We start from the raw sequence: 26,235 nt of genomic DNA, 5'->3' as shown, positions 1-26,235 counted from the left end.
CTGCCCCACACCACAATGCTTGCACAGGCTGTGGAAATGTGAGGCAGGGACCCCTCAGTGCCAGCTGGGATGGACAGGGCAGAGCACAGGGAGGGAGCTGGCTGTGTGCCTGTGACACAGGCAGGGAGAGAGGGGCCTGCCCCATCCCCGTGCTGTGTCACCTCACTGCGGGGCAGCCAAAGCCAGCCCCAGGTTCAGCACGGATCTCACTGGAGCCCAGCCATGTGCAGGCACTGCCAGAGACAGGCAGACACACAGACAACCTCAGCACAGCCAGAGGCTTGGGCTGCCTGCTAAAATCAGCTGGCACCAGCCTGGCATGGGCAGCACAGGGATACAGGGAGCCCTTGGAGCAGCCCAGCAGCAGCTCCTGCTCTGTGTGACACCAGGACAGCCCCAGAGGGCAGGGGACGCGCTTGCTGTGCTGGCACTGGGGCACAGACACAGTTCTGCCTTGCCCACTGCCCCTTCCCAGAGGTGTGGGCACTGCCAGCTGGGTGCCTGCCCGAGGAGTGGATGCAGCCCAGCACTCAGAGGAGGGGCTGGTTTGGGGAGCAGCTCCAGTGCTGCCCACAGCAGCATTTGGGACAGCAAGATAAACACCCTGCCTTTACTGGGAGCCCCAGGGTGGTGAGAGCTGTGGAGCCCCAACATCTGCAGCCAACTACCAGAGATGTTCCTCAGTCATGGGTGGGCAGCAGGGTCATGGCTTCCCTGTGTCCACACTGGAAGGGCTCTCCAGTGGGAATGTGAAGCTGTAAGTCACTTCTAGGGAAGATGGGGCTGGGATTTCCCCAGGCCTGAGCCCTGGCAGGGACAGGAGAAGCTCTGCAGGAGGCAGCCAGCCCCTCACTGGGAGGGAAGCAGGCAGAGGGAGGGAGCAGAGCCTGCAGCACAGGGGGGAGAGCAGGGGGAGGCAGAGCAGGGAGCTGGGTGGGTGTAAAGTTGGATGAAAAGATGAAGACATTGAACATGAGAGAAAGGAAGAGAGTGCCAGACTGCAGCTGTTGCTTTCATTTCCAGCTCCAGTTTCTCCCTAGCTGCTGGCACAACTGTGGAGCACAGACCTGAGTACAGGCAGGTGCCAGGACCCCTGGCTAGGGAAAGGTGCTGAATCTCTTCCCTCAGGGCAGGGAAGCTCAGGGGTGCAGGCTTTCCCTCTCTGGCCAGCTGCTACTTACGTTCCTGTCCGCTGCTCTCCTGGGCCAGGTTCTCTTTGCTCTTGTAAAATGGGAACTTTCGAGAGAGGCGGAAACTCTTTTTACGTTTCGTTTTGATCGACTGAAGAACAGGAGATGGGAGGAGGACAGAAAAAACAATGGTGTTTAACACACGTGGGGAAAATTAAAATGGAGACACAATGAGGAGCTGTGGCAGGGCAGTCACCCTCAAATGAAATCATGGAGATTACGTGAGAACTGTAATGCAGGAAAAAAATTAAGCATGGAGAAAAACATGTGGTAGGGATGCTGGGAAGCTGACGGGGCAGTCAGTAGCTCTGCAGGGGTAGCCAGGCTGCTCTTCCTCTCTTGTTGGCCTGTTAGGCACTGCTCCTGAGGTGTGAGGGCAGCTACCTTCACCAGGCAGCTCCAAGCCATGAGCTCTGCCACCCCATCACTCCAATCATGGCTCCTTCCCAGTGCTTTCACACCATCCTGGGCTCCTCTGCTCAACCACTGCATATTCACTGAGGGTTTGTGCCAAGCAGATGTGGGCCTGGGGCAGGTCCAGTCACACAGCTCTTTGCCTTGGGATTGTTTGAGCTGCCCCATGAGGAGCTTTTGCTGCTGGGACTCATCCTGCCCTCACTAGGTACCAGTTCCAGGTGCCCCACTGAGCCCCAGATCAGCACTTACCCTGTTGGACTCAATCATGCCAGTCCTGGCGTGGAACTTCACTGTTTTCAACCGTGCTCTCTCCTTCTTCTCCACCCTGATCAGGAGAGAAAGAGCTGCTAGTCCCAGCCACGTGCCCCCCACGTGGCTCCTCAGGCAGCCAAAGGCACCCTTGGGTGGTGGCCCTGTTGGCAAATGGAAGCTCCTTCCAAGGAAGGGACAGATGTGGAGCTGCGTGCCCAGGGCCTGGCCCAGGCCATGTCTGCAGCAGCAGGAGAGGAGCCAAGCCAGCCTTCCCAACAGGGATAGGGACAGACTCAAGGCTGGCTATGCAGACCTAAAGGCAGCAGCAGCCAGCTCCTCTGCTCTCTGTGACTCCCCACCTCACAGTGGGATCTGGCTACAGAGCTGGGCACACTGACAGAGGACACAAGGAGCAGCCCTTGCTCTCACACAGAGACCCAGACTGGCTAACACCAACTCCCCATCCCCACAGGAGTGGGGGGACCACTCCCCTCCTCACCTGGAGTCTCCCCCAGCTTTGGAGAACCTGCCTAGGGAGACCTGCACACAGCCCCAGCTTGCAACCCAACCCAGCTGCCCTGCAGGCTGCACAGGGCAGGTGCACTGGGACCACAGGGAGATCCCTCCTGAGCAGGGCCCTGGGGCTGCAGAGCTCAGGGAAATCCCGGTGTCACTAGGTGTGACAGCTCCGCTGAGGGACACTCACCTCTTCTTGCTGGGGATGACCCCGATCTGCTCGCTCTCGCCGTGGGCTGTCACCAGCCTGGCCTGCCACCACTCGTCATCCGAGGCGTTGATGACGTGCAGGATGTCCCCGTAGGAGAAGCTGAGCCCCTGGCTGGGCAAGCAGCTGTCCCTGGTCCGGTCATAGTCAAACAGGGCTCTGGGAGGGGCAGAGAGCAGCAAGGCCTTCTCTGAGCACGGCCAGGCAGTGAGGGCAGCAGCAGTGCCACCCTCCTGGGGCACTGCCACCGTCACACCTGATAAAGTTTAACCCGAGCCCTGCCAAGGTGAGCAGTGCTGGCAGCCACCTGCACACCCCTGGGCTGGCAGGCTCAGCACAAGCCCTGAGCAGTGCAAGGCAGGAACAAGAGTGACTGAGAGAGAGACTGGACTGAGAGAACTCCCTGCTGACCTCGGCTGCAGGTGCACATGAGCCACACTGAAAGTGCCTGTGGTTGGTGAGCAGGCCAGGCCCACAGCCCGAGGAAAGGCTGCTCCCCACCATCCCTCCATGGCTGTGGGGCCAGGGAATGGGATAGGGAACATCAGACCCCACTGCTGGTGGGTGGTTGCACTGGCAGAGACCACCAGGCCACCAAAGCTTTGAGCACAGCCTTTATTTATGTACAGAGCCTGTGAGTGAGGAATGCATCTCAGAGTATATATATCTACTTCCACAACTGATCCTTTTCATAGCCCTAAACACCTCCCCTGAGAACAGTTTATTGAGTTTAAAATTATCTTCAAAATTAAACTAACCAGCTATAAAAAAAGACTTTGGTTTTCTACTAGAGGAGCACAAATGCTTTTCCTGCACACCAACATCACACACAGCACTGCACCCTGTACCCATAAGCTGCTCTCAGAGGCTTCACCTGCAACTTGTTCTACTAATGTCAGATCACACAAACTGTGTCTGCTTTGATGCATTAACTTGCAAAAAGACAAAGAAAGGAACAAGTCACTAAAAGTACTGGCAGCAAAATCTCTTGTATTTGCTTCTGGGACACTGGCGCCACTGGCCCCCAGCCCAGCATGAGCCCAGCACTGCAAACACTGGGTTGCTGCTGGTTTAATCCTGGCCCTAATAAACCTTCTGCAAGCAGGAGAGACGTCCTCTGTTCTGCTCATTACCCCCTTCCACTGTGGGGACCCCAAAGGGGGTCTAAAAGCACACTGCAAGGGGAAGGGCTGTGGGATCATGTGGCACGTCCCTGGGGAGCTGCAGAGCTTGGAGGGCATTTCTGCCAGGTGAGTCCTGGGCTATGAAACCTTCCAGGGCACTTGGGGCTGGGTCTTGAATGGGAAGAAAGGCTGTCCCATGGGGAGGGACAAGACCCAATGTGCCCTGTGCATCCAGATACATTCAGCCACCAGATCTGCTCTCCTTGCCCAGCCTGCTCAGGGCTGGGACAGCTCCTGTGCCTGTTCCCTCTGCAGGGCAGCCTGGCTGGAGCTGGCAGCAGAGCCCCAAACGGTGCTTTGGCTGGAGGTAATCGAGCCTTGCAGGCAGCTCCAGGCCAGAAGATAAGGCTGCATGTGGCTGGCAGGCCAATGTGAGGTCAGTGCCGCTGGCCAAGGCCTGGGGGAACTGGTCAGGCCGGTTTCAAAGGCAGGCAGGCTGTGAGGAGCCCTGCCCACTCTGCGCAGCCTGCCCCGATCAGGGCCCATGCTCTCCTCCCTCCCCACTCCCTGCAGCCTGCCCCGAACAGGGCCCATGCTCCTCTCTACCCACACCATGCAGCCTGCCCTGCAGAGTGCACAGGGCTTCCTCTCCTCCCTGCCCACTCCATGCAGCCTGCCCTGAACAGGGCCTGTGCCCTCCCTGCCCACTCTGTGCAGCCTGCCCTGAACGGGGCCTGTGCCCTCCCTGCCCACTCTGTGCAGCCTGCCCTGATCAGGGCCTGTGCTCCTCCTGCCCACTCCATGCAGCCTGCCCTGAACATGGCCCATGCTCTCCTCCCTGCCCACTCCATGCAGCCTGCCCTGAACATGGCCTGTGCTCCTCCTGCCCACTCTGTGCAGCCTGCCCTGATCAGGGCCCATGCTCTCCTCCCTGTCCATTCCATACAGCCTGCCCTGATCAGGGCCTGTGCCCTCCCTGCCCACTCCATGCAGCCTGCCCTGCAGAGTGCACAGGGCCCGTGCTCCTCCAGCAGCAGCCACCAGCACCCCAGGACAGGCACAGCAAGGTCTGTGCAGGGTCAGGGCACCGCAGAGCCAGCACAGGAGGCCCTGGCACCCCAGGGCACGCTGCTCCATGAGAGCAGCCCCTGGCTGTGCTGGCATGCAGCACCCCCGTGGCTCGGTGCCCCTCGGGGCGCAGGGGCAGACGGCAGCTCCGGCAGCTCCGCTCTGTCCCAGGCCAGCTCTCACAGCCAGGAGAGCAGATGGCTTGGCTGGAGGGCAGGGGAGCAGTGCCAAGGACTCCCATGGCTTCCTCCTGGTGCCCAGGCACAAAGCCTGCCTGACCTCCATCCCCACCCAGCATGGCCCCAGCGCTGCAGACTTTGCCCTCAGCAGTGCAGGGAGGTGACAGGCAGCATGTGAACCTGCCTTGCCCCTGCCTGTGCTGCACCCCAGCACCCCCAAATCAGCTCCAGCAGGCACTGGGGTGCCCAGCTCCTCCCCTCCCACAGCACACAGGCTGCAAGGCAGCCACACAGGGCTGACTCAAGCAGCTGGGTAGCAAGTCCTGTAATTGATGTCCTGTCCACAGCACAGCAGCTCAGCTGGTTTCGGGTGAACTGTGCTTGAAACTACCCCGCCCAGAAGGGCTGGGGCAGCCTGGGCACCCGGCAGCTCTTCCCAGCACGTCTGCAGGGTGTGTGTCAAGCAGAGTGCAGTGATGGGCCACACTGGGGAAAAGCTCTCCCCTGGGATCACCCTCTCAGCAAGTCACAGCCCAGCTCCTGCTGGGTATGTGTGAGGGGCACAGTGCTGTGGAGGCCTCCAAAGCCCCATGGGGGGGATGCACCAAGAATTAAGAAATGCTATGAGTATCATGGAGGCAACAGGGAGCTGCTCTGTTTCATAGGAATACTTTGATCCATGAGCACCTTTCCAGGCAGAGAACAGGCTCAACTCAAGCTGGACCCAGCCTAAAGCCTCCTCCACACATGAGGGTGCCCACAGGACAGCAGGGGAGTGAGGGCAGGCTTAACAAGATGATGTTTATTCAACACTGCACCCAGCTTGTCGCACACCCCCAGGAAGCCCTGGGATGCTAAATCAAGCAAGATGCCTACAGAGACTTGTGGGAAGGTGTGAACTGCAGGAACCCAGAGCTGCAGCTCTCCCCTCCTGCCATGCCAGGCTTGCAACATCTCCACCCTGCCTGAGGTCCCTCTGCACGGAGCAGCCATGCAGTGCGAGATGCAGCTGAGGCTCATGCAGCCTTGGCCCTTGCCATCCTTCTCACAGGGAAGGAGAAGCAGCATCCCTTGCTCCTGCCAGCCTCACCTGCAACAGGCTGCGCAGGGTTAGGATTTACAGGATTATTTTAATTACCAAGTTAAAATTACTCATTAGCGCTCATCCTACTGGCGCTGTGGCAGGCAGGAGGTGGCAGGAGGCAGGCAGGGATTGTCCTGTCCACACAGGACTTGCAGCAGTTTGAGCTGCATGGCTGTTTAACCCCTGCCTGTCTGTCCTGCAGCTGGCTCCAGACCAAAAGTGCTCTGAGGGCTCAGAGCAATAATCCTCCTAAGAGCTCATCTCCCATCCAGCCAGATCCTGCCACAGCAATGGCAGGACGAGACAAGGAGAAGCCTGTTAGCTGCTTCAGAGACAGTGCCCTGAAAGCTGCCACGAGCTGCCTGGGGCACAAGCAGGGCTGGATGCCCACCATTTCCCTGTTCTCCTCAGTGTGTTGGGCTGGCCAGCAGCCACCCAGGCTCTGCAGAGACCACTGCTTTCCAAGCTGGAGCAGACCTTGGGAGAGGCATGCGAGCACACAGCCTTGACAAGCCAGTGCACAAGTCTGGTGCTCCCTCCAGGCTTTGTGATGCATCCAGGGCACTCCACTCCCCTGGCCCCCGACACACCAACCTCCTCTGAGGCTCTGCAGAGCCCAAGGCTGAGCTGTGACATCCCTGCAGCAGCCGTGGGGATGTGTCCATGGCACTGTACAGCCCAGGCTGAGCTGTGACAACCCATGCAGCCCACGCTAGAGGATGTGCCCGTGGCTCTGCATAGCCCAGGCTGAGCTGTGACACCCCAAGCAGCAGCCATGCTGGAGGCTCTGCACAGCCCAGGCTGAGCTGGGACCAGCCCTGCAGCCCATGCCACCTGCAGGGATGTGCCCGTGGCTCAGCACATCCCAGGCTGAGCTGGGACCAGCTCCTGCAGATGTGCCCATCCCTGCTGGAGGCTCTGCAGAGCCCAGGCCGAGCTGTGCCCCCCTGCAGCCCATACTGGGGAATGTCCCCATGGCTCTGCAGAGCCCAGGCCGAGCTGTGCCCCCCCTGCAGCCCTCCCCACCCCCGGGGCCGTGCCGGTCCCTGCCAGAGGCACTGCATAGACGAGGCTGAGCTGTGCCCCCCCGCAGCCCTCCCCACCCCCGGGGCCGTGCCGGTCGCTGCCGGAGCGGGCGGGGCCTTACCGGACGTAGAGCGATCTCTTCTCGCTGGTGCGGAGCGAGCCCGAGCCCGAGCTCATGCTGCTGTTCATCATCTGCTCCCGCAGGTCGTGGATCTTGGACTCGAAGCGGCTGTACTCTGCGGGGACAGGGCTGCTCAGGGCCGGCACGGCTGGCCCCGGGCTCATCCCCACGGGGCATCGTGCCCACCGGCCTGCCTGGCACTGCACACAGAGCTGGAGAGGTTACAGAGCCGTGCAGGGGTCCGGGCAGGGCATCTGGAGGCAGGCAGGGCTCCAGCTGCTCCCAGCCCCATCACAGCTTCCCACACAGCAGCTCAGGCAGTGCTGCTGTGACCTCCACTGCTCCTTGAGGGAATGGCTGGGCAGGACTTGGCAAGCTGCTGACCTACAGAACAGCTCAAAACATGGAGAGAGAGCAAGAGCCCCTCCAGGAGACCACTGCCCACCAGCTGGAGCAGGGAGACACAACCACAGCCACTGGGGGAGCCCCCAGTTACCGCTGTGCTGGCAGCAAACACCTTCTCCTCAGCAGGAATGGGGAAAAGGAGGCAAAACACGAAGTGCCTGCCCTTGGAAGAGGAGCAGGGAGGAGGAATTCACCTTTTGCTTCTACACCCCAGCAGCAGAGACGTGCAGGAAGAGCTGGGGAAGCCTCCAGAAGACAGCAGCCCCTTCCTGCCAGGCGGCTGGGCAGGAGCAGCCGCCAGCCCGGCACCCAGCGCTGCACAGCCCGACCTTCAGCCTCCAGCTGGGTGTAAAGGTCGGGCTGACACGCAGGGTGGAGGCTCCAGGCCTCCCTACCCAGGGCTGAATGAGGAAACTGCAGTTGCGGCTCCAGGAAAGCTGCAGGCACTGCCACAGCTCACACTGCCAGACCTTGCCTCACATCCGTCATTTTGTCCCTTGGGCAGGTACAGGTGAGAGAGGACCAGGCTCATCTGTGCTCTAAGACCTGCCTAGAAAGTCTTGTCCCCAACCCAGTGGTTTAGATGTGGCTTGGGATTTAATTCTGGGGAGGGGAGCACGGCAGCTGTTGAGGAGCAGAGCCACAGCTGTGCTGGGCTTGTGGAGCCACCTCACACGGGGGGAGCAGCAGCACTGCTCAAAATGCTCCGTGGGCTTTGTTTGGGAGCCAGCCCCTCTCCCATGGACTGTCAGTGCAGACAAAAGCAGGGCTGGGGTTGTGGGATGGTGCAGCTGCAGCTCGGCAGTTCCTGACTCTACAGCCTGGGGATCCCCCTGCTACACCCACTTACCAAAGATACATTTTTACTTAAGGATTGGGAAAAAAAAAAAAAAAAAAAAAAAAAAAAAAAAAAAAAAAAAGGGCAATACACACAAAAACTGCCAAGTGGCACACAGAAGCTCCATGCAAAGCCCCTTCTCCTGCCATGTAAAACCCAGAGGTGCTGCAACACCAGGCAGGGTCAGTTAATGTGGGGACCATGAGAGCCCCTGGCTGCCCCACACCAAGGGGCACCCACTGCCCCACCTGCCTTCCTGCTGGCAGAGGGAAACACAGACCCAGCAAGGCATGGACAATGCTTATTTCACAAGAAAACTGAATTCTGCCACCCCAGCAGCACCAGGGTTTTACTGTGCTCTCAGCAGAGGGAAGGGAGCTCCATCCCACTCCACACCTCTGGACCCACACAGCTCATTGTGCCCTGCAATACCCATAAGCTCTTGAATCCCAGAGGAGCATCTGTCAGAAGTGGGTACAGCTGCTTTTTAAGCCCTCTTTGATACAGAAGGGCTGTTTTCCCCTCAGAAAGCACCACTACAGCCCTTGTCCCCAGCCAGGTCATGGCAAAGTCTGCTGGGGCAGAGATTCCCTGCACACCCAGCACTGAGGGGAACGCTGCTCCTGCAGCACAGACTGACTCCTCCTGCAACACTTCTCCACAAGAACTGTGGAGGATGCACTGCCTGGGACTGGGCAGGGAACACAGGCCAAAAGGAGATTTCTCCACCCAGCATCAGGGTGGGGGTGTTGGAAGGGCAACCTGTGGGCGCCACTGCCCTGCCAGAAATGGCATGCGCATCCCCCTGCAAGCAGCCCAAAGCTCTCAAATGTCCCCATTTCAGCTGGGGCACTCCATGGAAAGGGCCTTTCCTAGTTTTGTTAGAGTGGCCACACTGTTGGGAGGGAGTCACTAACATGACAAGAAGCACAAACCAGGCTGGCTGCAGCAAACTGAAGGACACAGGGGCTGCTCTGGCTTTAACCCCAGAGAGCAAACACAGTCCTGCCCTAGGAAGGGTCTGCAAGGAGCCACCAAACCAGATTTGCCCCAGCTGAGGAGGGCAGAGAGTGGAGGAGCAGCCAGCCCCAAAACAAACTCACTGCCTCCCTCCCAGAGCAGGGGAGACAAGGTTACCCCAGGATTGAGCACAGGGCACTGCCAGGTGCCATGGGCACCCTTTAAGTGCACATTGGAACAGTGTGAAACAATTACCAGCAGATCACCCCCAGCAAGGAGTGCCCCTGCCTTTGTTCCCCAACTTAGGGCCAGCTTGGCTCTGGAGCACCTCCTGTGCAGCTGAAACCCTCGCAGGAAGCTTGCCCAGGGTGCAGCAGGGAGGTGAGCCAGGGCTGATCCCCACAGTGCTCAACACGTTCAGGACATGCTTATCAACACTGCAAGGTATGTAACAGGTGAGCTGGCACCTCCTGCCCTGAGTGCCAGGGCACTGTGTGCCAGGATGTTTGCTCTTCTCACTCAGCAGCTCGATAAAAACACCCCTGCACCCTCCCACTGCCTTTCCCTTTCCAGGGTGTGGGTGTTCCTAGAGCTGGGCCTGATTCTGTCCATCCTCAGTGGAATCCCTGAGTGTGCACATGAGTGTGCACATGCTACAGACCACCACCAACAGGCAGGGATCACCTGCCTGCCCCAGGATCCCAGCAGCAGCACACGTGTGTGACACACCTGCAAACACACCCAGTAGAGCCAACAAAGCTCTGGCTCTGCAGCTGAGCACCAGGAGACAGCACAAAGGAAACACACTGCCAGACAGGGGAAAGCAACTCCTGAGTACACATAAAGCCCTGCATCCAAACACTTCTGCCAGGCCAGGCCATCAGCAGAGCCCAGAAATGCTCAGTCACAGATTTCAGCCCAGCCACTTGCAGAAACTACTGACAGCTTCAGCCCAGCATTTTAGCACCCTGACCCCAGACACCTTCCCTCTGCACAGGCCTAGGAAAGCAGAAGGAAGCACAGCCACAGTGAAAGCTCAGAAGCTTTTACAACTCATTGCACAGTGTTGGAACTCCCCTTTGAACAGACTGACTCGGAGAAGGGCTATAATGTGACTTTTTATACTTTCAGGTGAGGAATTCAAAGCTTTCTTGCATGGGGTGTGAGGAGGGGGAATTGCTAAATCCAAGTGCTGGTGATAGCAGCAGGCAAAGGTCAGGGGGAGCAGTGCTCAGAGGGAACAGACCTCACAAAAACTCTGAGGAACCATCACTCTCCCTCCTCAACAGCAGGCAGCAGTGGTCAGAGGTGCTGTGCTCAGAAGAAGGGTTAGAAAGAGGAGCTGCTGTCCTGCCTTTCTTGGTTTGGTGTTTGATTCTTTTCCCTCCTAGTGTTTGGAAGGACAAAACAGGGAGGGCCCCTCATCCCCTGAGACTGCACAAGCAGCCTCTCTGCCCCTGGAGCCCCAGCGAGGTCAGGCACAGAGCACACTGTGCTCACCCAGCACCCAAGGCAAGCTCTGTCCACACTCAGGTACAGAGACAGGTGCCATCCTCCACCTCTGCTAGCTGGGAAGAACTTCTCAAATCCCCTTTCCACCAGCATCTCCTCCTCTGGCATCCCACAACCCAGCTCTCCTGCTCTTTCCACATGACAAACAGAGAAAAGGCAAACATTTGAGAATGCACAGCCCATTGAGTGGGTCCAGCCTCACTCACACTGGGGGCTCACACCCACCAGGGAGATGTTTCTCCATGTTTCTTTCAGCCCTTCAAGCCTCTGGAGCACTGAGGGCAACCTCCAAGTCACAATAGCCTGTACTTTACAGCCACAATGCTGCCTCCTGGGATGGCTGCAGCCCCTGTGCCGGGATTTTGCTGCCCCAGGAACCATCATGGATGTGGAAAGTCACCAGCTACAACACACTGACATTTCCGCCTGGGTCTAAGGGGGTTTCAAAACATTTTGTCCAGTTTGACATTTAAGAATCACTCTCGGTTGGTGTCTTTGCCAAATCTCAAGTGGCAAAGGGAGCCAGAAATACGAGAACATTAAGCTCTTCCTGGAAAGAAAGAAGGAAAGAAAGAAAAAAAAAAAAGCCAAAACAAACAAACCCCACACCCACAGCAGAGCCTGAGCAGCACCAATGACTCCGCACCCCAATGGCCTCTGCCACGGGATGGAGGAACAGCGGACACCGGGACAGCGGGACCTCGCCCAGCGATGCCACAGGAGGCACGGGATGAAGGGCAGGGCCTGGGGGCCATCGGCCTCCTTGGAGGGGACAGAGCATCTGGTGGGGAGAGCCGGTGGGGAGAGCCGGTGGGGCCCAGGGGAGAGGCGTTTTCCAGCGGACGGGAACGGCGGCATCCCGGCACGTGCACGGTGCGGCCCCGGGATCAGCCCCGGCCCCGCTCCCTCCCAGCGCTCGCCCTCGCAGCCCCCGGGCCCCGCTCCGGCCGCCCAGCGGAGCCCCGTGCGGGCACTGCCTTCCCGCTGCCCCCGGCGGCACCGCCCGCCCCGGCCGCCGCCGGGGAACCCGAACCCAGCGATAAGGAAGGGCTGGGGCGGCGCCGCAGGTGGGATGCTCGCAGGGGGGACGAGCCCCAGCTCAGCAGCGACGCCCCGGCTCCAGCCCCGCCCGCACCGTGATCGCCCTGCGGGACTCCTGAGCTCTCCCGACCACGGGGTCCCTCCGCAAGGCCCGTGGGACCCCTTGGAGCCGGGCCTCGCGGCGACGCCCTCCGGCAAGCGGAGCTCTTCCCCCTCCCCCGAAGGCGACCCCGGCCCGTGGAGACCCCGCGGCCCCGCTGCCGGTGAGTCCCGGCGGGGCTGCCAGCGCTCACCTGAGGCGGGGCGGCCGCGGCCCCGCACCCCCGGCCCGCACACAAAGCCGCGCAGGCACGGCCGGCGGGACGGCGCGGCCCCGCCCCCCTCCGCGCCCGCCAATCGGAGCCCGCCCCGCCCCCGGGCCACGCCCCCGCGGGAGCCTCGCCCCCAGCCCCCAGCCCCGGCCTCCCGACGGCGCGCCAGCCGTGCCCCGCCCCCCTCATCTGCATAACACAACTGCCTCATCTGCATGGCCACACCCCTCATTTGCATGTCCCGGTGCCGGGGCCGAGCGCGGTGCCCCGTGGCGGTACGGTACCTTCGGGCCGGTACTGCGCGATGATGGTCACCGTCTGACCCGCCCGCTTCAGCGCCGCCGCCGCCTGCTCGTGGGTGGCGTTGCGAAGGTTCACGCCGTTCACCTGCCGGGACAGGGACAGAGCGGCTCCGCTGAGCCAGACCCACGGGGCACGAACCACTGGGTCTACCCTGCGCCTCGGCCCCGCTGCCCCGCCCTGTACCGGTACCCACGGTACCCTCAGTGACGCATCTCTCTGCCACTGCACCCTCAGCACCACGCCCGGTACTGGCACCCTGCTACCCCGCCCGGTACCAACGGTACCCTCAGAGCCGCATCTCTCTGCCACCGCACCTCCCGCACCACGCCCGGTACCGGCGGCACTTCCAGCACCGGCATCCCCGGCACCTGCCCCCGGCCAGCCCCCCACTGCAGGCAGCCCGGGGCCGTCCCAGGCACCAGCACCCGGGATGAATTCCCCAGAACTGTGCCCAGCCGGGGCTGCGGGAGCATGGAGGGGCAGAGGGTGCCCCACCGACTCACCGAAAGGATCCGGTCTCCCCTTCGCAGCTCCCCGCTGAGGTCAGCCGGGCCTCCAGCCAGGATGAAGGACACAAAGATCCCCTCACCATCTTCCCCCCCAACGATGTTGAAGCCCAGGCCAGTGGAGCCTTTGTGCAGGATGATTTTCCGGGGCTCCCTGGAAGGACACACAAGGGACAGAGAGAGATTGGGATGAGGAGCAGCAGAGCTGGTGACAGGCTCTTCTGTGCCCAGGGCTCGTGGCACATTGGTGGGGCTGGAGTCACCCGAGTGCAGCCTGGTGTGACTCAGCCCTCAGCACTGTGGAGACTGATAAACCAGAAGAGGTGGCAGGTGGAGTGACATGAGACACAGCATGGACAGAGACAGAGCATTCACCGTGAAATGACACACAGAAACACTGAACTGCACGGTGGCATCAGATGCCATGAGCCAGGAGGGTGGGATCAAGCCCCTCCACAGCCCCATGCACCCCTCCAGTGCCACAGACCCTGCACAACTCAACAGAAGTCCTTCATTTTTTGATGACTTAATTCTGTCACAGCTCAAACAATAGGGAGGCAAAAGCAGAAAGACAGCCTGGCATCACAAAACTCCTGTGTCAGTTTTTGTCTGGGAGAAAAATCCAATGTGATGGGAACAATGGCAGCTCCCAGCTCAAGCTCTGGACTGCAATAAGGAATAAATGATGCCAGACAATTAGCACAGGCTGGTGGTGATTGTCAGCCAAGATGATACTGGAGACCATCAGTGCATCCACTGTGGCTGGATCCTGGGCACTTCCTTGGGTACCACAAGGACAAAGGACCATGGAGCTCAGCAGCCTCATCAATCATCACCTGCCAGCTATCAGAGGGAAATCTCTGGGCTGTGTTAGGAGGGATGCTGGAGCCCAGACATGGCACTGAGTGAGGCACCCTAAAATGCTGGCAGACTTGTGCTGGGAGAACCAACCCCGGGGCACTGGGGTGGGGGGCTGGAACACACCAGAACCAGCAGATCAGGAAAACCATGGAGATGCTCAGTCAAAAGATGCTCAACACCAAGTCCTCAAGATGTTACCAGCACCTGGCTTAGGGGCAGTGGTGAGGGGGCAGGGAGGGCTGCAGCCATCAGTCCCTCTGCAGCAAAGCTGTGCCCAGGGCTAGAGTTCTCTCAGGGGAAGAAATAGGTCAGGTTTCTGGGTCTGCAAACCCTGCCTCCAACCAGGAGATGAACTTGCTCTGCCCTTTGGGTTTTGCTGCTGCCCAAGCAACATGCAGGAAGCACAACCTCAACTCAGCATCCCCAGCACCCGTGAGGACCAGACAGTTTGGTGGAAGGCAAAGAGACCCTACAGGAATGAGGGGAGGAAATGAAGCCCCAGACAGGTACAGATCTCAGTCCTGACGTGCACTCTTGGCTTCCATCCCCCTCACAGGAGGCATGGCACAGATCCAGCAGGCAGATCCCATGCTGAATGTCAGTGTTAACACTGGGACCTCAGCACAGAGCAGCTGAGGGGATCCTGGGGGGCTCTACTGGGTCTGGGTTGCTGTGGTGGAAAACAGATTCTTTGGTTCCCAGCCCTAGGTGCTGCAGGACGTGAGGGTCACTGGAGCCACATCCACATCTAAGCAGCACCTGTGCCATGGGAGGGGGAGAGGCTGGAAACTGCACTCTGCTATTCCTGAAAAATGGCTGGCAGGAGCCTCATGGGACACAGCTTCTTTTCCAGGGCAGCTGCTGCCTTTCCCCACACCAGTGAGTGCATTTGGACCACACTGGTGCCAGTGCACAACCTTGGTGCCAGCAGACCCGCAGCCATGGAGCTGCCCTGTGGGCTCAGCAATGCACAGGAGGCTTTCAGCACTGCCCTGGGGGGGGGTCAGCAATGCACAGGAGGTTTTCAGCACTGCCCTGGGAAGCACGAGCCAAGTGCTGAGCCCACTGCAGGCTGTGGATCTGCTGGGTGGCAGGGGGCTGTGTCTGGGCACACGGGCCCAGTGGTGCCAGCCTGCCTGCAGTGGGGCCTTCCACAAGGCAGCACCATCCTCTAGTGGCCACCAGCACGTGCTGCATCAGGGCCACTGCTGAGCCATCCCTGTCACTGCCAAGCCTCTACTGAACCACTGCTGAGCCATTGCTGTGTCACTGTCACTGCCAAGCCACTGCTGAGCCATCACTGCACCATGGCCATTGTCAAGCCACCACTGAACCACTGCTGAGCCATCACTGTGCCACTGTCACTGTCAAGCCACGACTGAACCATTGCTGAGCCATTGCTGTGCCATGGCCACTGTCAAGCCACTACTGGGCCACTGCCAAGCCATAACTGTGCCACTGTCACTGGAAAGCCACTGCTCAGCCACTGGAAAGCCCTGGTCATACCACTGCCTCTGCCAAGCCACTGTGAGCCACAGCTGGGCCATTGTTGTGCCACTGCCACTGGCAAGCCATTGCTGAGCCCTCACTGTGCCACTGCCACTGGCTAAGCCTAAGCTGGGCTGCTCTTTCTGCTCTCTAACCCACGAATGGGAATGCTGGCAGGTGCAAGAAGGACACCCTGCTGGGACCAGGGTCTCTGGTGTGTTTTCCAAATATTGTGACTCAGCCCCTTCTGTGGTGCACTGTAATGGCAGACAGCACTGCTCCTGCCTGTGGCATCATCCCCCTGTGCCCTGACAGCACAGAAGCTGCTACACCTGCTGAGGATGCAGTGCCAGAAACAGGCTCCAGAACTGGCACTGATGGTGCCAAGCCCAGTGGGAGAGGTGGGGAGGGTGGGGGACAGTGCTGCACAGGTCATGGCGTGCAGGGACACCCAGCTGTGGCTGAGCACCAGGAGATGAGAAAGCCCCATGACAAAGATGAGTGCAGACACTCTCCAGGAAGATGGCAGACCTACAGCAGATCAGTCAGGGTCTCCCATTCCAGCATCCAGCACTCAGCTGCAGAGTGGGAGAATCCTGGACAAAGCCACTGCATCCTCCACTGTAGGCACACTCCCAAAACCAGCTGCAACCTTGCTCCAAACAGCAGAGCCAGCCCTAAGCCTATGTCAAATGTTGGGTCTTATTAATCAGCCTAAGCCCTACAGTCCTGGCCCTGGGGACAGCACATTCAGAGCACTGGCCCCAAGGCTGTGAAGAGAAGAGGGGAAGCTGTAACAATCACCTGTAGAGCAGGACTTTCCAGGTCTCTCTCTCCCAGCCCCAGCTCGAGGCTTTGCAGAAGTTTTATACTGCATTTAGGCTTAGAGCAATGTTTCTTTATTTCCTGGCTTCAGGAAACAAACCTGTTCATGCAGCTCAAAGGATTCTACTGGGCCCCACTTGTTTGCAAGGCTGTGCTCCCCCTGGCCCTCCATCCCTGTCCCAGCTCCACCTGGGGACATCCTGGCAGCCTGTGGCACTGCTGGATGGCACCATCAGGGCAGGGAACACCTTGTACTGCAGCCATTGTGAAATAAGCAAGAGAATGAAACTGAAATGCAGTTGTGTGAGGCTTATGAAAGAGTAGGAGAGGGAATGGAGAGGGAGTGAATGCAGCAAGGCAGAGATTGACACAGCAGGGCTGGTCTCAGGGGGTGAGCACAGAACTCATTATGGGGACCTCAGGCATTGCACTAAATGGCCTTTTGAGACTCTGCACTGGCAGTGGGGATGACATCAAGCCACCACAGAGGGAAAGTGATGGACTGAGAAGGAGCATGATGGGGATGCTGCTGCCTGGTGCTCACCTGGTGAAGTCATCATCTCCAATCATGTGCCGAGGGATGGGCGAGTACCGGGACGGAGTCACCTGGGCAGGGAGGGGATAGGCAGGCTTGCTCTCAACGCTGCCCAGGTAGCCCAGACTGGAGTTATGGCTTATGTGGTTGTCAGCCAAGCCTGAGAAGGCTGCAGGGGAGGAGAAGGCCATCAGGAGCAGAAATGCATAGACAGTGAGGACACGAAACCAGCCCAGCTCTGCTCCCCAGCCCAGCAGGCTGAGGTGCCCCAGCCCCATGTGCCCCCAGCCCCATGTGCCCCCAGCCCAGCAGGCTGACGTGCCCCAGCCCCATGTGCCCCCAGCCCCATGTGCCCCCAGCCCAGCAGGCTGACGTGCCCCGGCCCCATGTGCCCCCAGCCCCATGTCCCCCCAGCCCAGCAGGCTGAGGTGCCCCAGCCCCATGTGCCCCCAGCCCCATGTGCCCCCAGCCCAGCAGGCTGAGGTGCCCCAGCCCCCGTGCCCAGCCAGGCGTACGTACTGCTGGCGTAGTCGGGGGGCGCGTACATGTCGTTGAGGTGGATGTTGCCAGGCTTGGCCACTTTCAGGTACACCATGTCAGAGGTGTTCTTCAGGGCGGCCACGGCCTCCTCGTGCCGCACGTCCTGCAGGTTGGTGTTGTTCACCTGCCACGGGAAAGGTGGCACGGCTGAGCAGGAGGGCAGGGAGCAGGGCAGGGGAGGTGCAAGAGCAGCACCGGAGGCATTGTCCCATCACCTTGGGTTTGGCCCCCCTGCCTGCAGACATTACTGAGCCTGCCCTGCCACAGCAACATGCCAGCAGGAGCCCCAGGGAAGAGGGGTGAGGCTGCTGACAGGATGGGTGCTGGGGTTCAGGATCAGCACTGCATGGCAGTGGGAGCTGTTCAGCCTCTCCTCACAGCTGGCTGTGGGCACAGGGCTTACCGCAAGCAGCCGGTCCCCGATCTGCAGGCGCCCGTCCTTCTGGGCAGCGCCTCCCTCGATGATCTTGGTGATGTAGATGCTGTTGTCCCCAGGGATGTGCTGGTTCCCAATGCCCCCTGCAATGCTGAACCCCAGGCCTGAGGGAGAGTGAGAATGCAGGTGAGGGACAGGCAGATGGACAGACAGATAGACAGAGACCACAGCCACTGTGCCTCACAGGCATTCACACCCTGCCCAAACCCAGCAGGCAATGGGTCACCCCAGCCTGGCCACCATGGGTCTGTCCCATACCCTGTGTCCCACAGCACTGTGGGTCTGTCCCACACCCCCTGTCCCACAGCACTGTGGGTCTGTCTGTCCCATAGCCCCTGTCCCACAGCACTGTGGGTCTGTCCCATACCCCGTGTCCCACAGCACTGTGGGTTTGTCCCATACCCCGTGTCCCATAACCTCTGTCCCACAGCACTGTGGGTCTGTCTGTCCATATCCCCTGTCCCACAGCACTGTGGGTCTGTCAGTCCCATATCCCCTGTCCCACAGCACCATGGGTCTGTCCCATAGCCCCTGTCCCACAGCACTGTGGGTCTGTCAGTCCCATAGCCCGTGTCCCACAGCACTGTGGGTCTGTCTGTCCATATCCCCTGTCCCACAGCACTGTGGGTCTGTCTGTCCACACCCCCTGTCCCACAGCACTGTGGGTCTGTCCCATAGCCCCTGTCCCACAGCACTGTGGGTCTGTCCCACAGCCCCTGTCCCCCAGCATTCCACGCTGCTCAGCCACCCCTCAGCACTCAGCACTGCAGCGGTGCCACCCTGCATGCCACACCCCCCTGAGGCTGCACCTCACAACATCTCACACCAAGGGTCACCCCACGCTGTCCTGTGGGGCAGGGGGCACCCTGGCCAGGCGAGCAGAGCTCAGGGCTCACCTTTGGGGCCCTTCATGAGGTTGACCTCCATGATGGTCTCCGGCGGGGGCTGCCGGCGGCGCACCACGAGCCGCACCACGGGGCCGGCCTCCTTCAGGGCCTCCACTGCTTTGCTGTGCACCACCTCAGACACGTCCACGTCGTTCACCCGCAGCACGCAGTCGTTCACCCTGTGGGCACAGCGTGGCCCTGAGCATCCCTGGGGAACCACCAGCGTGTGCCACCCTCCTCTGGTCACCCTGTGCCACCCTCCTCCAGCCACCAAATGAGAGCTGCTCAAGCTGGCAGATCACGCCCTGCTGGGGTGAGAAAGGGATCCCTCCCAAAGCAGGGCTTCGTCCCTATAGTGCACCCCTGATGGAGATGGGAGATGAGAAGGAAGGCTGGGTCCCTGCCCTGGGCTGTGATGGGATGGGTGGGACCACGAGCCTGATACAGGGAGGGGAGGATGGGTGGCTACAGACAGGAGGCTGGTGGCCAGCGATGGTGGACAACCCTGTCCAGAGGGGATCTGGCTGTGGGAAAGAGACATATGGAGGCCAAAGACCATATTGGGAAAAGGGGTTAGGCCCAGAGGGTCCATGCAGAGATCCTGGGTGACCCCCTGGCTGCTCCCCCAGCCCTGTACTCACCCTAGACGGCCATCCATGGCTGCTGCTCCCCCGGGGATGATCTTGGTGATGAAGATGCCCGGGTCATCTGGAACGTGGGGGTTGTCGATGCCTCCCGCTATGCTGAAGCCGAGGCCGGAGTTCCCCTGCGGGAAATCAAACGCTGTGTCCTGCCCCCATGGGCACCTGCGTGCTGCCAGCCCTCCTGAAGCGGTTCCCCCCAGCTTTGGGACTGCCTGGGGTGCAGGAGGAGCCCTGACAGCAGCTCTCCCACCCCGGCGTGCCCGGCCCAGGGGGCTCAGGGATGCTGCTGGAGGAGAGGCTGGCGTTCCTCAGTGCAGCAGCGTGGAGCACTGAACAGATGGAGGCAGAGTGGGAACCTCCCTCAGCACCGCGTCTCCACGGAGAGCGCGAGGCAGGCGGGGAGCTGGGGGAAGAGGAGGTGGTCCTTGGCGGAGAAAACCTCCCCTTGCTGGCTGCTCCCCAGGAGGAGACACCGATGCTGCAGCCTGCACGGAGCAGCGGGGATTGTGCCAGTCACCAGCATCCCACTCCTGCCCCTCTGCACCCTGGGATGTAGCCCTGGCACAAAGCCCAGCTGGGGACCAGCAACGCTGATGACAAAATCTACAGCTTTGCGTGGAGGTGGCGATCAGGATGGAGTGGGCTCTCCAGTTCTGTCTCCTTTTCCTCACAGACATGCTTGTCCTGCCCAATTCTGCCTGGGGGGATGCAGGGACCACAGCTCATCTCCAGGCCATCCCCCCAGCATCTCAGGATTGAGTGGCTGTGGCCCTGTGCCGCCTCTCCCACTTGCAGGATCCTCATTAGTGACACACTCACAGGCGCTGCTTCCAGATCCATGCCTGATGCAAGTGGACAATTCCTGCCTTTTTTGCTCTGCCTTGAAAATCAGATGGCTCCTTGCCTTGTTTGCTCATGTGGAAGAGCTGACACTTAGTCACAGACAGTTGTGCCTGCCTCTCTCGTACACGAGTGGGCTCAGGCCAAGCTCTCCTGGCTGCCCGTGGCCCCGGTGCTCAGTGGTGGATGAGGGGGTGCTCTGCTCTTCCAGGGTCCCTGTGGACTCCATCTCCCCAGGATAATTTAGCACCAACAGCCAGATGGGGCTTGCCCTTCTCCCCAGCAATCTTGCCCCAGCATCAGTGATGCAGAGCTGGCTTTGTGACACTTGTGACACAGCACCAGGAGCCACCAATGCCTGTCGCTGTGCAGTGCTCCCGGATGCTCCCTGGCCAGCTGGGATTTGGCTGGCCTGTGACACACAGGCATTCAACAGTAAAGGGTCTGGGCTGCTCTCTTTCCTCTGTGCTGGGTTCTGATTACCCTGAGCCTAGCTCAAAAAAGCTCTTTACTGTCACAGAGACCAGGCCTGGCTGCAGCAAGGGAGGTGAGATTGCAAAATGATCTCCAGCCATTAGTTGTGCCTGTCTGTGGAAGGTCCTTGGTTAGCTACAAAACCTGGAAATGATCTGGGAGGTGTTAATTTTTATTCTGATAAACCTCAAAAAGGAGTTCAAGGGATTTCTTAGCTGACATCAGGGTTGATGCCCTGATGCCAGGGCAGTTCCTGCTGTGGACATGTGTGGTGGGTAAACACAAAGCCATGTCTCTCTGCAGATTGTGTTTCTGCTATTATTGCCCCTAAAATGCTGCTGCATTTACGTTTGTCCTTACAACAAAGGCAAGGATTAATTACAGTGACTGACCACGATTTTGGGGTGCACTGAGGTCAATTCTGGAAGCCAAACCCCCCAGCAAGGGGACAGCCTCACCCATAGGCACCAGGGTGCTTCTCCTGCATTAAGACAGGATTGTTGGATCCCACCAGGGACCAGGGGAAGGACCTGGGTATGGTCCATGCTGGCCCAGGCTGCTAAGCAGTGAGATTCCCTCATGATTCCTTGCTGTCGGAGAATGAATTGCTGCTCGGGGCTTTGAAATGAGGGCATCAATGAGCGCTGCCTCTCTGTGTGGTCCTGCCAGCTCTTTCCCTGCTCCCACCATGTGCTGAGGACAGAGGATGCTCTGAATCCCTGAGACAAGGCTTCTGCCTGTGACTGGGGCCCGGAGCAAGAAGCACTGAGCCCAAAAAGGAAGGAAGGAACCTCTGGGCTGGTTTCGTCAGGCACGCCGGGGAAGCGGTGGGTGAGGCGGCAGCCCCAGATAACCTTCCGTCCACCCACCTCCGTGATGCAGAGCCAGGGGAAGGAGGGAGATGACTAAAGGCACAGAGGAACAGAATAATGAGCGCTGCCTCTTCCCCTGCAATGCCAGCCACGCGGCGAGGCTGGGCCGCTGGCACGGCACCAGGGGGAGGCAGGGGCTGAGGGGAGGCCAGGGGTGATGTGGGGAGGGATGGGGGCTGTGGGGAGGCCAGGGGTGATGTGGGGAGGGATGGGGGCTGTGGGGAGGCCAGGGGTGATGTGGGGAGCAAGGTGTGCTGTGGGGAGGGAAGATGGGCTGTGGAGAGGCCAGGTGTGCTGTGGGGAGGCAAGGGGGATGTGGGGAGAGAAGGGGGCTGTGGATAAGCAAGGTGTGCTGTGGAGAGACAAGGTGTGCTGTGGGGAGGGAAGGGGAGCTGTGGGGAGGCCAGGTGAGCTCATGTGGAGCTGTGGGGAGGCAAGGTGTGCTGTGGAGAGGCAAGGGGAGCTGTGAGGAGGCAAAGGGAGCTGTGGGAAGGGAAGGTGTCCTGTGGGGAGAACGGGCAGCCTCCCACCACAGCCACTCCCAGCCACCAGGGCTGTGCCTGTCTCTCAGAGTAAACCCTGGGTCAGCTTTTCCCACTCCATTACTCCATCTCCATCCCTCCTCCCCGGCTGCTTCCTGGGCAACAGAAAGCCCTTGGTGCCCTGTGTGGTGCTGGCTTGCCCCTGGATAAACCCCACACATGGGGGGGAGCTGATTCTAGCCACGGCTGGCGCGGCACATGCCATCACCTCTGTGCTGCCAACAAAGAAAAGCCTTGAGCAGGAGCTTCCTCCATTGTGGCTTGTTTCACTAAACAACCTGTTCTTGAGCACAGCATCCCAAGGCTGTGTGCCCTAGAGTGACAGGGAGCCTGGTGGCAGGGTGGCTTTGGTCCCTGTGCCCAGTTGTGGGGTGCACCCAAGCAGAGCTCCCCACACCTCTGTTTGCTGACAAAGGCAATGACAAAGAGCCCCCCCATGCTCTGCACTGATCAATTTGTGGGGGTGAGGGTGTGAAAGGGGGAGAAACCCTCCTCCCTCCCTTCTGTGTGCAGGAGGAGAGGGGAGCAGCAAGCCCACCCTGGTGGGAGCCAGGCTGGCACAGCAGGTGTAGCACCCCTGAAAGAGAGGGGGAGCAGAGACAGGCTCTCCCCATGGGCTGTGCAGGGATGTGTGGGGGGCAGCAGGGCCGGGGGTGGGCGAGGGGGAGGAGGCTGCTGGTGGGTGGGTGAGCAGTACTTACCCTTTCCAAGACAATCTCTTCATACTTGAACATCCCATCACTGCCATTCATCTGGAGAGAGGGAGACAGCGTGTTACGACTCTCTGCTGCTCCTGGGGGAATTTGTTTTTCCTCTCTGGCAGCTGAACATGAAGAATCCAACCTAAAAGCTGCACCATCACCGCTGAAAAAGCCTTAAATGCAACTGCCTGAGCCTGCCCTGGAATTAAACCATGTGCTGCTTTTCTCTCTGGGCATGAGCCAAAGCCCACTGACTTTAATGCACTTCTGTGCAAAGCCTTTATTCTCCCAGCTCATTTCTCCAGCCATGAAAAGGAACACAACCGAAGGCACAAAAAGAAATAACACCTTTGTTACGCAGCATATAATTAACCTCAGGAATTCACTGCTTGAGGAAGGCAAGAGAGGGGGTCGGTCCATTTAAAGGGAAAAAAATGTCTGTACATAATAACATAATAAACACCTTTAGCAGCTTATATTTTTTAAATCTTTTCGTAGCATGACTGTATTAACAGGAAATTCAGGATAATTTATTCTACGAAATTAGCTGGGTGCAAAGGAAACAAGGTGTGAGAGAGTGGGGCACAGTAAGAGGTGCAAACATTGTGATGCCCTTCTGTACAAAAATGGTGTAGCCTGTCTCAGTGCTGTACACCACACTGATCCCCACGCTCAAAAATCTCCCATACCCCAAGCATCAAAGCAGAGCTCTTGAAAGCATAATGAATAGAAACAAAAAGGGATGCAATTGTAGGCTTTAAAATGGTAAATGTAGACTCAAAAAAAAAAATCCGTTCTCCACATAATCAACAGTGCATGGGAAAAATGTAATGGTTTCACTCCATATCATCAGGATCAGGCCAGAAAGAGCTGCCAAGGTCTAAAATTTAGCAAGATTTGCAATGCAATTGGCTACTGAAACATCCAACACTTAAAGCAACTGTTTCAAGGAAAACTGAGTTGGAAGGGAACTCAGAGGGCCATGGAATCCAACTGCTGGCTCTGCATGGTCCCCCCAACAATCCCACCATGTGCCTGAGAGTGTCCAAATGCTCCTGGAGCCCTGGCAGCCTTGGGGCTGTCACAGATCCCTGGGGAGCCTGTCCAGCGTCCCACCACCCTCTGTGTGAAAAACTTTGTCTAATGTCCAAGCTAAACCTGTCCTGACACAGCTGCAGGCCCTTCCCTCAGGTTCTGTCCCTGAGCACCTGAAAGAGGAGATCAGTGTCTGCTCCTGATTCCCCTCTTGGGGAGGCTGCAGACTGGGGAGCTCTGTCCTGTCTCCTCCAGGCTGAATGAGCAGAGTCACCTCACCCTTTCCTCATCTGGTCTCCTCTAGACCCATCTCTACCTTTGCAGCCTCCTTTGGATGCTCTCTAACAGCTGTAACTCCTTTTATTGTGGCCCCAGGGCTCGAGGTGAGGCTGCCCCAGTGGGAGCAGAGCCTGACAGTCCTCCCTTGCCCATCAGGTGATGCTGTCCTTGCTGCATCCCAGGCCCAGGTTGGCCTTTTTGGCTACCAGGGCACACTGTTGACTCACATTTATTTTGGAGGGGACTGAACTCAACCTCATAATTTGAGTCATTCTGGAAAAGAAGGGATGGGACATGGGTAGCTCTGTATGGCAAGGCAGAGGCAGTGGAACCTGCACTCAGCATTCAAACAAACCCCTCTCTCAGTGTGCAGTCCTGCCTCTGCCTGTGGCCTCTGGACACCATGCAGGGCTCCTCATGTGGGTTTTACATCCACCATTAACTGATGGCTCACAGATAACATGGAGCCACTTTCCGCATATGCTCTGTACCCCAAACTGGAGCTGACACGCCTTTGTTTGGACACAGTTCCCCTCATGAGGCACCAGCATGCTGGCTGTGTCCTGCTTTCCCAGCTCCTTGCTATCTGCACAGCCCTGCCATGCTCCACACCCCCAGAGTGCTGGGGCATTCCATGGAGGGGACAGCAGCCATCCTTTATGCTAAAGCCATCATCTGACAGCACAGAAGAAAACCCAGCCAGGCTGGCTGAGGCCCTATTGATGGGTGTCAAGAGGAAACAGGAGTTTTTCTGGGTGGCAACAATCAGGGGCCCAGGCAGAGGAGCAGTGCTGCAGGACAGGGTCTGGGGTAGGGCTGTGCCCCCTGTGACACACACACCCTCATTCCCTGCCCTGGGATGCCAAAGCAATCCCACACCCTGTACAGCACCTCAAGGATGAGGCTGGGCAAAGAGATGGGAATGAGGGTCCAGGGAACACAGGCTGGCTCTGTTGTCCCTCCTTGGATGTGCCCTGTGCCTGGTGCCTCTCAGCCATGGGAAGATTTCAGGGGACAGTTCAGGGTTGGGACATCAGATACTCCAACAGTAGGATACTCAGATCCTCCCAGCACATTGGGAAGGGCTTTGGTCAGATCTTACAGGAGGATGCTGCAGCAGAAAAGCACCAGAAGTGGTGAGGTTTGTTGCCCTGATTTTTTAAGATTTTCTAAGCCTTCTGATGTTGACATTCTTGTAGCAAACTTTCTCACACACTTTCTGTAAATAACTTAAATAACTCCTTGTTTTGCATTCTTTTATGGAGGAAGAGAAAGTTGATAAACTGTTGGTTTGTCCAGTGTCATTGGAGAGGTGGCACTGTCACCCTCCAATCCACTGTCACTTTTGGAAAACTATAAATGCTGAAGTCAGAAAATAAACTGCCCTTTTCTTCACCCTGAGAACAGCAGTGTGTGTGCTTGTGTTCTTTCGTGTTCTATAGTGACAGGGGTTAACCCACAGCAGGATCCCAGCCAGCCTCAGAGGGTCAGGCACACATGGTCAGTGCCACCTTGTGCTGTGCTCCTGTGGGCAGAGGGGCATTGCTTCCCTTGCCACAGGTTCCCCCTTGGGCATGGGCTGCTTTTCCTCCTCTCGTCTTCCCATATTGACTAACCCTAAGTGCAGCCAGCTCGCTGGCCCCTGCCACCCTCAGGGCCTCCCTCAGCACAGCCCCCATCCCATCCCATCCCATCCCATCCCATCCCATCCCATCCCATCCCATCCCATCCCATCCCATCCCATCCCATCCCATCCCATCCCATCCCATCCCATCCCATCCCATCCCTCTCTGCAGTTGCTATCCCGGTGCGTGGGGTGCCTCTCCCTGGTTTTCCAGCAGCTCGGATTGCTGGCACCCTTTGCTACTACACACATTGTCCTCTGTGCTTTGGCACTCGGCACAGTTGCCACACAGGCAGCCATATGCACACCCACGGGCGCAGGGAACAGCGTACACATCCCTGCAGGATGGGATCTGCAGAGAGCTCTGACAATCTGTGAGCCATGAGCAGAGCCAGCGCGGGGCGGGACTGCCAGCGGCACCGGGGCTGCACCGAGAGCCCGACACAGAGCCCGGGGTGCACCGAGAGCCCGACACAGAGCCCAACACAGAGCCCGTCACACACCGGGGCTGCACCGAGAGCCCCAAACAGACCCTGGGCTGCACCAAGAGCACCACACAGAGCCCAGGGTGCACCAAGAACCCCGCATAGA

The 26,235-nt window shown here is 58.9% G+C and overlaps 1 protein-coding gene across 8 annotated transcripts in view; it reads right to left on the bottom strand.

Annotated features, from left to right (window-relative positions):
* The window catches only part of DLG3 (discs large MAGUK scaffold protein 3), an 80,402-nt gene that overhangs the window by 8,855 nt on the left and 45,312 nt on the right, over positions 1–26,235 (bottom strand). For 7 of the 8 annotated variants that reach the window (XM_058032851.1, XM_058032852.1, XM_058032854.1 and 4 more), the window contains 11 exons: positions 22,707–22,757; positions 19,275–19,399; positions 18,643–18,812; positions 17,714–17,850; positions 17,290–17,434; positions 16,780–16,939; positions 13,059–13,215; positions 12,537–12,639; positions 7,186–7,300; positions 2,566–2,742; positions 1,857–1,932 (listed from right to left, as the gene is read on the bottom strand). In XM_058032851.1, the coding sequence (XP_057888834.1) occupies positions 1,857–1,932; positions 2,566–2,742; positions 7,186–7,300; positions 12,537–12,639; positions 13,059–13,215; positions 16,780–16,939; positions 17,290–17,434; positions 17,714–17,850; positions 18,643–18,812; positions 19,275–19,399; positions 22,707–22,757 (1,416 nt within the window). Of the gene's footprint in view, positions 1–1,181; positions 1,282–1,856; positions 1,933–2,565; positions 2,743–7,185; positions 7,301–12,536; positions 12,640–13,058; positions 13,216–16,779; positions 16,940–17,289; positions 17,435–17,713; positions 17,851–18,642; positions 18,813–19,274; positions 19,400–22,706; positions 22,758–26,235 lie in introns of all 8 variants that reach the window. The other variant, XM_058032859.1, reaches the window with a different exon arrangement.

The sequence above is a fragment of the Melospiza georgiana genome, chromosome 12 (genome assembly GCF_028018845.1).
Source record: "Melospiza georgiana isolate bMelGeo1 chromosome 12, bMelGeo1.pri, whole genome shotgun sequence".
NCBI lineage: Eukaryota > Metazoa > Chordata > Aves > Passeriformes > Passerellidae > Melospiza > Melospiza georgiana.
Note: the sequence above shows the minus strand (reverse complement) of the source record. Positions and strands in the feature narration are given on the sequence as shown.